Genomic DNA, 12,496 nt, shown 5'->3' with positions numbered 1-12,496 from the left:
GAAAACACAGTAAGAAAAGGCGTTTTGCACTCTCTGTTTCAACAGGTGTGGTTCAGTTGCCTGTGCGATTCTGTTTCCGTCGAGGGTGCAGCATTGCACCTCTTGCAGCTCAAAGCATTCGGCGATAGCGCCAGCAGTTTCGAGATTGCTTGTTTCTACAGGGAGAACTCAACAGGTCGCCATTTTGCACCTTGTCCACACCAGTCCACTCGTCGTGCCAGCTCATTCCTCATGAGTATATTTCGCTTGTTTTGTGTCAATGTTTATTCTTCGACTCACACAGGATTCAGCTGCTACAAGCAATTCATGATGGGGATACATAACAACGTACAGAGTTCCGAAGATCCATTCGGTACAAGGAGATGGAACACAACAGTTCCCATTCACGTTTAGTTTTAACGCATGAGACTTGATATGTAATTTAAGTAATCGATTATCGAAGCAAAGTTGATCGCAACACCTTGGGAGAGACTCTTTGATCCTAGCGTTCGTAAATTCTGTTTCAATTACATCCAAGACTTGTTTCTAATATCAACACAACATTGCTGACTGTTTATCACACCTTGGAAGAGACTGCTTGATACTAACCTTCGTAAATTCTGTTTCTATTACACAAAACACTTCTTTTTAATATCAGCACAACATTACTGACTGTTTGCTGGTTCCGTAGATACCAGAGAAACCTTCTGGAATTGTATTTTCTGATCCCTGTAAGAAATCTGCATTTCGGATATTGAAACCAGCTGAATCCGTATCGTCATATCTTGCTACCCTAGATCGAGGGTCTATAGCAGCTAAAAGTAACTATATGATAATATCTTTAAGCAAATTAGAAAATAATATCGTTTAAAGAAACAGGAATATGCTATGAAATATTAAAATCCAATAAAATGATGTTTTCAAATACATACGTCATTCAACTGATGTTAAAGGACAAAGGATACTGTTTTACACCTACAACTGGATACCAAACGTATCAGGTGAATTGACATTAAAAAATATTAATATCAATGTTAAATAATCAAAGAATTTGGAAATTTCGTAGTCTAAAATCTAAGACCATTTCTGCCGTAAGTACAATAAATACACTCCTGGAAATGGAAAAAAGAACACATTGACACCGGTGTGTCAGACCCACCATACTTGCTCCGGACACTGCGAGAGGGCTGTACAAGCAATGATCACACGCACGGCACAGCGGACACACCAGGAACCGCGGTGTTGGCCGTCGAATGGCGCTAGCTGCGCAGCATTTGTGCACCGCCGCCGTCAGTGTCAGCCAGTTTGCCGTGGCATACGGAGCTCCATCGCAGTCTTTAACACTGGTAGCATGCCGCGACAGCGTGGACATGAACCGTATGTGCAGTTGACGGACTTTGAGCGAGGGCGTATAGTGGGCATGCGGGAGGCCGGGTGGACGTACCGCCGAATTGCTCAACACGTGGGGCGTGAGGTCTCCACAGTACATCGATGTTGTCGCCAGTGGTCGGCGGAAGGTGCACGTGCCCGTCCACCTGGGACCGGACCGCAGCGACGCACGGATGCACGCCAAGACCGTAGGATCGTACGCAGTGCCGTAGGGGACCGCACCGCCACTTCCCAGCAAATTAGGGACACTGTTGCTCCTGGGGTATCGGCGAGGACCATTCGCAACCGTCTCCATGAAGCTGGGCTATGGTCCCGCACACCGTTAGGCCGTCTTCCGCTCACGCCCCAACATCGTGCAGCCCGCCTCCAGTGGTGTCGCGACAGGCGTGAATGGAGGGACGAATGGAGACGTGTCGTCTTCAGCGATGAGAGTCGCTTCTGCCTTGGTGCCAATGATGGTCGTATGCGTGTTTGGCGCCGTGCAGGTGAGCGCCACAATCAGGACTGCATACGACCGAGGCACACAGGGCCAACACCCGGCATCATGGTGTGGGGAGCGATCTCCTACACTGGCCGTACACCACTGGTGATCGTCGAGGGGACACTGAATAGTGCACGGTACATCCAAACCGTCATCGAACCCATCGTTCTACCATTCCTAGACCGGCAAGGGAACTTGCTGTTCCAACAGGACAATGCACGTCCGCATGTATCCCGTGCCACCCAACGTGCTCTAGAAGGTGTAAGTCAACTACCCTGGCCAGCAAGATCTCCGGATCTGTCCCCCATTGAGCATGTTTGGGACTGCATGAAGCGTCGTCTCACGCGGTCTGCACGTCCAGCACGAACGCTGGTCCAACTGAGGCGCCAGGTGGAAATGGCATGGCAAGCCGTTCCACAGGACTACATCCAGCATCTCTACGATCGTCTCCATGGGAGAATAGCAGCCTGCATTGCTGCGAAAGGCGGATATACACTGTACTAGTGCCGACATTGTGCATGCTCTGTTGCCTGTGTCTACGTGCCTGTGGTTCTGTCAGTCTGATCATGTGATGTATCTGACCCCAGGAATGTGTCAATAAAGTTTTTCCTTCCTAGGACAATGAATTCACGGTGTTCTTATTTCAATTTCCAGGAGTGTACTTTAAGATGAGAAACTTTAAACAACTTATTACAGTCATTTTTACGTTTCCTAAAAATTACAATCGTTTTATTTCACTATGTTGGTGAACGATTTATGAAAATAATGGGTGACTCAAATATCGTTGCTATCACATTAATGTAAAGTATGATTACTGAAATACACACACCAAAAACTGTTTTACGTAAAAACTAATATAAATTGAAATAGTGCTAGCCATAAGGCAGCTCACTTATAATATGAAGTACATACACTGACGGAAAAAATGTCCCAACACCAAGAAGAAGTTGCGCGAGAGAAACGAAAGTTGTTATGCGTATTGCTATCTCTGAAAGACGACATGTGTTCAAATTTCACGCCAACTGCTTACGAGCGGCTCTAGTAGCGCCCCCACTATGACCTTACACACATCAGGTTAGTTTTAAATACACACTGCAATGGTCGTGAGCTGTAGCTACCTTTGAGATTGTGAGATGAGATTCATTGATGCTGGTCAAGAATGCCTTTAAGGCGGCAAAGACGCCATTATCAGCACCACACTGAGTTTGAATGATATCCTGTAAAGGGTTACGAGTAGCTGGGTGTTTCTTCCGCGATGTTGGTGAAAGACTTGGCTGGGTGTGGGTCACGGGGAGGTACGGTCGCAAGAAGACGGGACGCAGTGGCCAAGAGGTAAGACCGTCGTGTCCGACGTATGACTGTGGTGCACAGTACTACGTCTGCAGCAGAAATCTGAGTAGCATTTTGCACAACAGGTGAGACAAATCGGTTACTTCAAGGATAGCTCCGAGCCAGAGACCGTGTACTGTGCATTCCACTGATCCCAAACCACCGCCAGTTGTGACTTGAGTGGTGTAATGCGAGAGCTCATCGAGGGAAAGGGCGGAGGTCTGTTGTGTTACCTAACGAAAGTTGGTTCTGCCTCGGTGCCAGTGATGGTCGCATATTTCTTACAAGGGAACCTCCCCATCGCACCCCCCTCAGATTTAGTTATAAGTTGGCACAGTGGATAGGCCTTGAAAATCTGATCACAGATCAATCGAGAAAACAGAAAGAAGTTGAGTGGAACTGTGAAAAAAATAAGCAAAATATACAAACTGAGTAATCCATGTGCAGGATATGCAACATCAAGGAGAATATGAGCTCAGTAGCGCCGTGGTCCCGTGGTTAGCGTGAGCAGCTGCGGGACGAGAGGTTCTTGGTTCAAGTCTTCCCTCGAGTGAAAAGTTTAATTTTTATTTTCAGACAATTATGAAAGTTCAGGCACTTACAAGTAATCAACTTCGCTCTCCAAAATTCCAGGACATGTTCAGATTTGCTTGGACATATGCAGGATTTGACGGTCTACACACGGAAAAATTTGAAAACGTTAAAAACATATGTTTTTACAGAGCACAGGGAAAACTGTGTGACTGTGAAACTGTTGCATTCCTTTGTTGCAGTTTATGTGACAAAATCTTATGTTTTCATCACTTTTTTGGGAGTGATTATCACATCCACAAGAAAACCTAAATCGGGCAAAATAGAAGAATCTTTTTACCCATTCGCCAAGTGTACAAGTTAGGTGGGTCGACAACATATTCCCGTCATGTGACGCACATGGCGTCACCATTGTCGTATTTCCTGTGGAGGAATCGGTTGACGTATGACCTTGCTATCAAATGTTTTCGGTTCCCATTGGAGAGGCACGTACTTTCGTCTACTAATCGCACGGTTTTGCGGTGCGGTCGCAGAACACAGACACTCAGACACTAAACTTATTTCAGTGAACGGAGACGTCAATGAACGAACGGACAGATCATAACTTCGCGAAAATAAAAAATTAAACTTTTCACTCGAGGGAAGAATTGAACCAAGGACCTCTCGTTTTGCAGCTGCTCACGCTAACCACGGGACCACGGCGCGCCTGAGCTCCCATTCTCCTTGATATTGCATATCCTGCACATGGATTACTCAGTTTGTATATTTTGCTTATTGTTTTCATAGTTCCACACAACTTCTTCCTGTTTTCTCGATTGATCTGTGTTCAGTGTTTCAAGGCCTATCCACTGTGCCAACTTATAACTAAATCTGAGGGGGGTGCGATGGGGAGGTTACCTTGTTAGGAGGAGGCCAGGTGAGCGCTGCAGCCAACCTGTCTGGGTGGCAGACACGCTGGACCCACACCTAGAGTTACGATCAGGGTTGCGATTTCGTACGACAGCAGGACCACTCTCATGCTTATCTCACGCACCATGACTGCAAATCTGTACGTCAGTCTGGTAAATTGACCTGCTGTACTTCCATTCAAGAACAGTTTTCCAATAGGATAACGCTCGCCTACATACCGCTGTTGTAACCTGACGTGCTCTACAGAGTGTCGACATAGTGCCTTGGCCTGCTCGATTACCAAATCTGTCTCCAGTCAAGCAGGGATGGGACGTCATCGGACGACAACCCCAGTGTCATGCAACCAGCATTAACGGCCCCTACATTGACCGACTAAGTGCAACAGGCGTGAAACTCCACCCCACATACTGACATCGGACACCTGTACGACGCAGTGCACCCACATCTGCACGCTTGCATTGAACGTTCTGCCGGTTACCCCAGTTATTACTGTAAGAGTATTTCACATTTGAAATGGCTTTTCTCGCGCTCACGTTAAGGGGGGTAGGACGTCAAACGGGCCGACTTGGAGCAGAAGAGGCACCACAGGACATTTTGATTTCCACTGTCTATACTTTTACTAGTAAATTCATAAAACTTTGTCAGCATGACCAGGAAGGATTCAGGATTCACACTTGTAGCAGCGGAAGTTCAAAAACATAACAAAATAATTTTTGGTTTACATGTGAAATTTCATCATTTTTTCACTTACTATTGGCTGTATTTGTTGCTATAGGTACACTTTTCTTCATAAGTAAGAGAGGCTGTTCGATGAATTTAGCACAGAATACAAACCATACTTACAGGTGTCTGAAACTCTAGAATCTATTTAATTTATGAAAAAAATGAATGAGCTGTTACGTTTTAAACTTTATGTTTAGAAAAAAATCAAATTTTGTAGTTAATTATCTCAATTTTTACCACAGTTTTTAATAGATTTGGAAAATGCTAGACTTTCATACACGTGTAAGTATGGTTTGTATGCTGTGCAAAATTCATCAAAGAATCTCTCTTACTTGTGAAGAAAAATGTACCTATAGCAACAAATGTAGCCAACAGTAAGTGAAAAAATGATGAAATTTCATATCTAAAGAAAATTTATTTTGTTATGTCACTGCACTTCCACTGCTATGAGTGAGAATCCTGAATCTTTCTTGGTCATGCTGACAAAGTTTTATGAATTTATTTGTAAAAGTATAGACAGTAAAAAATAAAATGTCCTGTGGTGCCTCCCCTGCTCCAAGTCGGCCCGTTTGACATCCTACCCCCCTTAACTGTGATCTTGCATCATTAATCACTTAAATATGTTTCCTAGACAAATGTAGTCCCATTTCATTACTCTGCACTGATTATTTCTTGATGTTCGGATTTTTTCCGTCAGTGTATTTATACTTTGTCTTCGTGAGCTCACAACCCCTAAATTGGTGGGGAGAGCATGTCTATAAATAGATTCCAACGGTGGTTCTGGGTGAAATTAAATTTACGTAGGTGCTGTGACCTACAATTAGTGTATTTTTTGTGACTGTCTGCCAATATTAATTTGGAACCGTGAAATAACATGGCCTATATTTGTCATCGTGGATCTTGTGGAGTAATTTCTGTAAACTGTGTCTTCTAATAAACCACGTATTATGAATTAATTTTTCTGCTTATTTAAAAACGTGGAACTTAACACCGTTAGCACAGGTGAACCCAGGGACCAATGCCCTGGAACGGTCTGCACCCGAAATGGGTGTAATTTATCGTTGTAGTCATTGAGATCCATTATATGGATATGTAGTGTCATTTAATTTACGGAGACTCAGAGTTGAATTGATTTTAGACATCCAGTGACAGGTAAAGCCACAGTTTACACTCTGTTTAAGTGCAAAAGTGGACGGCCACAACGTAAGAATGGGGTAACAATGCGGGCATATACTACAGTCGAGCGCGAGACAGACTGAAGATATGTTTTCACCATTTCCTGAGAAAAGGTTTACGACTCTTTTTCTTTTTTGTGGGAAAGGTAGTTGCAGCAATCACGCACAAATATATGGTACAGAATTTGGAGAACATGCCAGCAATTCCATTTTTCAACAGGACCGAGATCCAACCCACTGGCTCAAGAATCGAAGTGTACGTTTTGTCAGCTGGTATTAGTCATATCTGATACGCATTTTAGATCAAATTTAATGATCAACTTCGGATCTGATTAATAGCGAGTTGTGAATATTCAAATTTTTGCAAAAAGTAGACAGTAGTAAGTTGTAAAATAAAAGGAACAATAGTACAGCGTACGTTTGACAACCTTCAATCGACTCCTGTATTTTGCTGCAGCAAAATGTTCTTGCAAGCGTACTGTAGTGCTGTTCCTTTTGTTTTACAGCTTATTATTATGTTCTGTTCAGTGAAATTTGACTCCTCACAACTCGCTATTTATCGGATCTGAACGTGACCATTTTACGTGATAGGAATTAGTTATGAAGTGTTACTAACACTTTCTAACGAACACGCGGCCATCACTGGCACCGAGGCAGAACCGGCTTTCGTCATAAAACACAACAGACCTCCACCTTGGCCTCCAGTCACCCCTCGCATTGGACCACTGAAGTCGTAAATGGCGGTGGTTACATTAGAGAGTTGTGGCATCTCTCATTACAAAAAGTCATCCATCAGTAAGACTATTTGTTGACAATGAATTGCCCAGGTGATGGATCAAGCGTAAGTGGAGTAGGGATTTCGCACCGCACAAGTAGGCTCCAACGTCACCTGATCTCAGCGTATGTGGTTTTATTTTGTGGGAAATTGTGAATTACTTTGTCTAATGTGCTCCCCTCCTAACAACTTCGAATTAACGCGAACTGCAACGAACATAACAACGGCAGCGAAAGCAGCCTGTCACTCCAGACTTGATTACAAAAATATGAGACGAGTTTTATTTTACTCTGGTTGTTTGTGATGCGTCCGTTGGAAGTCAGATTGAACAGTTATGTAGGGCAATTGTATACTTTGATCAGAAACCTAAATGTAAAAAGTGTTCCAAATCTGAATGTGCATACATGTAAAAATTGCATTACTGTGTAATCGGCTGGTTCTTTTGAAAATAATACCTTTATTGTGGTATGAGGGCAACGGCCTTGCCGCAGTGGAAACACCGGTTCCCGTGAGATCACCGAAGTTAAGCGCTGTCGGGCGTGGCCGGCACTTGGATGGGTGACCATCCAGCCGCCATGCGCTGTTGCCATTTTTCGGGGTGCACTCAGCCTCGTGATGCCAATTCAGGAGCTACTAGACCGAATAGTAGCGGCTCCGGTCAAAGAAAACCATCATAACGACCGGGAGAGCGGTGTGCTGACCACACGCCCCTTCTATCCGCATCCTCATCTGAGGATGACACGGCGGTCGGATGGTCCCGATGGGCCACTTGTGGCTTGAAGACTGAGTGCTTTTTTATTGTGGTATGCGTCTGTATGTATGTATTGAACTGGGGACCTAGAAACGACGGAGAGGCTTCGTCCCCGCCGTAGCCCTCAGTGGTTCACAACCCCCACAACAGGCTGCAGCAGTCTGCACACCCCATCGCCACCCCAAATCGAAATCAGAGTTATTGTGCGGTTCGGCCCCCAGTGGACCAATCAGGAACGTCTCATTCCAGAAGAGTGTAACCTCGATGTTTGTGTGACAGAGTAATTGTGGTGTACGCATACGTGCAGACAGTGTTTGCGCAGCAATCGCTGACATAGTGTAACTCAGATGGAATAAGGGGAACCAGCCCGCATTCGCCGAGGCAGATGGAAAACCGCCTAAATACCATCCACAGGCTGGCCGGCACACCGGACCTCGACACTAATCCGCCGGGCGGATTCGTGCCGGGAACCGGCACGCCTTCCCGATCGGGAAGCAGCGCGTTAACCGCACGGCTAGCGGGCCGGGCGTATTATGCGTAAGTTTAAATTCACCCTAGATTTCAGTCTTCATGCATGTAGAATATACAGTCTTTTGACAGAGTGCCCCGTATTTGTCAGTTTTGTCTCAACCGAGATACTGAAACAAATACGTAATTTTTTTAATGGAACGGTACACTGCTTTTAATGACATTATAAATCTCTTGAATATACGAGTTCATTGACATAACGCTTGTTAATACTGCCGCTGGAACGTTTCGCAAAGGTTCCTGAGTAATTAGTTAAAACTGAGATGGAAGTCAAATGGAATTCGCATTTGCTGTGCAAATACCTCAGATCGTCTTGCTGCTTAGCCTGGGATGAGACTCCCGCTTGGTAGACTCAACTTTCGCAAGTGTTATCTCGCTATATACCGGTGTGTCAGATTTGTCTCCATTTTCTTGCACTTTCGAAATGAACTGGAAAAGGGAGGTAGCTAATCAACTATGTTGGTACAAGTGGAATACGAATCGCTGGTAAAAGTATTTGCCTGCTGAGTTACACGTATCCTAGTTAACTGCGGCAAGTGTACTACTATGAATACATTAAAAATTCTGGCTGTGGAAACGTTTAGCTACTATTCAGATACAAGTTCTATGTTAGCGGACGTTACCTCCTTCTCGCGTAGTAATAGTGACTGCTGACGATAGCGGCCCACTTCCCATGCTGTTGAAAGCCTGTACGTAAACATCATATTTTGTGAATTTCTTCAGTTGTCTTAATCTGAGTTCCGTAGTAGACGATCCTCGTACCTGTAAATCAACAAACGGGCGGTGAGACAAGTACAAAATTAAAGCGCATGTTGTTGACGTTTCTGAAGCACAAATGGACTAACCTCTTGCTTATTTGTGCTGTTAGTTTCATCAAACACAGTTCTGTGAGGATTCCAGTATATTGTGTATCCCAGTATCTCTCCATTCCAGGTATCCGCCAATGGAGCCTGTAAGAATTGTATTTAATCATTCAGCGTCACAGGCGTCCTTCCTTAACATGCTAGTAAAAAGTAATTGAATAGTACACAATGTTCATAGATTTTGATCTAGATTTTGTTAAAATTAGAAAATATAGACCAGTGTAGTGTCTTCACGACGACGGCTTAATACCGTGTTTCAGTGGCAAAAAGTACGTAAAGAGAAGAAAAATGTATGGTAATAAGGGCAATGAATTTAGCTGTGCATTCTGAATTATTATGTGAAAGTGATTCAGATTGGAACATTAAACACAGTGTATCATGTCAAATGTACAGAACCAAATCCAATTTCGAATGCTACGAGTGGAAAATGGGTCACAAGCAGCATGGGGGCTTGTTAAATTTCCACCACCTCGTTCATGATTAATATAAGCTACATAAAAAAATTATCATTTTCGTGTTCTGTGGCTCGTGAGTGATCACTTTCACCTGTAATCAGAGTCTTAGACCTTTATTACATTTTCGAAATAGCGATTAGTGCATTTGTGTTTTTTTTTTTACTTATTTATCTCAGAGAGCTTTCTCTTGCTGTGCCAACGTAATCAAAATATGTGCTACAGAATAGCATTATTAACATTTTAAAACTAAATTCTAAAATCATCCTGTTATAGGAAGAGCTGTTGTGGTCATTGTACCGAATAATTTTCACATAGATTCTACAGCTGTCTTAACAGACCACATTTTACATCATCAGATATAAATCTGAAACTTCCTGGTGGATTAAAACTATATATTAGATCTTGACTCGAATCCGGATATTTTTCGTTAACAGGCACATTCTTACCGGCTGAGCCATCCAAGCACGACTGGCGACCCTCCCCCCGCCATCCCCACCCCCATCACCCTCTCATAATTTCAGTTCTGTAGCAACATGTCTCCTTCGTTCCAATCTTCACAGCAGCACTCCACGTACCTTTTAAGATAAGCACTTCAGGGCAAAGGTTCTGATTTGCTCGAATGTTTCACAACAGTGCACACTCATCTGCCGACTGAAGGATTAATTCTGAATATATACATTGTTAAAATACTGTTTTCTGTTGAACTTTGTCCTTAATAGTGACATACTCCATGTTGTTTCCTTTTGTTCTAAAACTCCTTCCTCATACTCTGTAAGCATGTCACATATTCTTCACTATCCGGTTTCGCCCCCTCTATTACTGCCTCAATGATTCTCCTTTTGCAAACTGTTCTTGTTTAGAATTGCCCGGCTCGGTTCGCTCTCCTCTAGATGATATGTGTCGGGAAAGTTTTTATTTCTTCTACTCTTTGGAACACTTCGTCACTCATCTTCCTCATACCTCATAAATTTGTTAAATGATGTTGACATATTTCCACCGAGGCTGCAATTTTATTACCACCTCTTTTCGGTAATCTCACCATCAATAGGTACATTGTTAACAGTGTGCTTGTAGATTTCTTGGTTTACTCCTGAAATAGGCTGTATAAGTCCACAATAGTGGCTTGTAAAATAAGTGACGAAAAGGTCTTAATAGAATTACAACCTCGGAGGAAACATGCCACCTTCGTTTAAGTCATTGCTACCGCTTCTGTCCACCCATTAAAATATCTCCTTACTTCTCCGTAGCCAGATTTCACAGTTTTCTCAATATTTGTTCAAAAATGATTCAAATGGCCCTAAGCACTATGAGACTTAACATCTGAGGTCATCAGTCACCTAGACTTAGAACTACTTAAACCTAACTAGTCTAAGGACATCACACACATCCATGCCCGAGGCAGGATTCGAACCTGCGACCGTAGCAGCGCGGTTCCGGACTGAAGCGCCTAGAACCGCTTGGCCACACCATCCGGCTCCAATATTTCTTCTATTTCTTCTTTAATTGACAAGTTACTTAGCCAAATGGAACTACACTCCAAGTAAAGTATTTTGTAAATCTCTTTTTTTGATCAATTGTTGTTGTTATTGTTGTGAGGAATCTTTGTGTTTTCGTAAATGCTTCCATTTAACCTGCTCTCCTGTGTCTTCCATCTGCATAAAGCATGCTTCCTAAGTAAGTGACGTACTTTAGTTACTGGAGTTTTGTTTCTGATGGTCTTTCTGACTTTCTTATTTACTTTACTTGCTTCTTTCTACTAATATGTTGTTATTATTATCGTTATTAATACTGTGTTGTGATTATTTCATTCTTCATTTCCTGAAGGTATTTTTCACTTTCTGCTAGGACAGTTTGATCACCTGCATATTTAATACTTTCGATCCCTCTCCATCCGCTTTTACTATGGATATAATATTTGAGACTTCATCCACAAGTCTATCATCTTAAATGTCAGACAAATATTTGGTAAACTCCAGGCGTCGTTTGACCTGCCGTACTTTTAACGGCCTCATTAGCTGCCAGAGGCCTGACGAGATATTTAATTTTATGTCTCTACCTTCTAAAGAGACAAAAAGTGAAAGCAATCTTCAAAGTCCCGTCAAAAATCCGCCTCTAATGAGTTTCATAAGAGGTATAAGAACACATCGGGCTTACAAAATACTCTGTGAGTGCGGACAGTCCTACGTGAGACAAAAAGTGTACGCAGTTAGGTACAGGTTAGGAATGAGCATGGGCGGCGCTATCGGATAATATACGTCAAAAGACCTGCTACAGCTGAGAATGCTCTGGAAAACGGACACCGAATGAAGTTTGACGATAGCTCCTTCTTGGTTCGCAGAGATAGCTTCCGGGGCAGCCTAATTAAAGAAGCCATTGAAATAAAAATCACAGTGAACAATCGTTCATGGAGACGGTGGCCTACCACTTAGTGCGACATTGGATGCAGGTTGAGGCTGACGCATCGAAGGCGAAGGCAACGTGTGCCCACGTATGGCGATACTGTGGGGACCGATGACGTCATAGGTGACAGCTAGAGTATACAGGTTGAGTCACCTAACGTTACCGCTGTATATATTTCGTAAACTACATCAAATACTGACGAACCGAT

General features: G+C 43.3%; 1 protein-coding gene and 1 pseudogene across 1 annotated transcript in view; one reads left to right on the top strand and one right to left on the bottom strand.

Moving 5' to 3' along the window:
* Positions 1–12,496, bottom strand: part of LOC126094953 (Down syndrome cell adhesion molecule-like protein Dscam2) — an 890,199-nt gene that overhangs the window by 116,737 nt on the left and 760,966 nt on the right. The window contains exons 22-23 of the mRNA XM_049909611.1: positions 9,416–9,520; positions 9,194–9,332 (exon numbers count right to left, since the gene is read on the bottom strand). Coding sequence (XP_049765568.1) covers positions 9,194–9,332; positions 9,416–9,520 — 244 coding nt within the window. The remainder of the gene's footprint in view (positions 1–9,193; positions 9,333–9,415; positions 9,521–12,496) is intronic.
* LOC126097722 (5S ribosomal RNA) lies at positions 7,764–7,880 on the top strand (annotated as a pseudogene).

This window comes from Schistocerca cancellata, chromosome 1 (assembly GCF_023864275.1).
Source record: "Schistocerca cancellata isolate TAMUIC-IGC-003103 chromosome 1, iqSchCanc2.1, whole genome shotgun sequence".
NCBI lineage: Eukaryota > Metazoa > Arthropoda > Insecta > Orthoptera > Acrididae > Schistocerca > Schistocerca cancellata.
The sequence above is the reverse complement of the archived record's forward strand: the minus strand, read 5'-3'. Positions and strand labels throughout refer to the sequence as shown.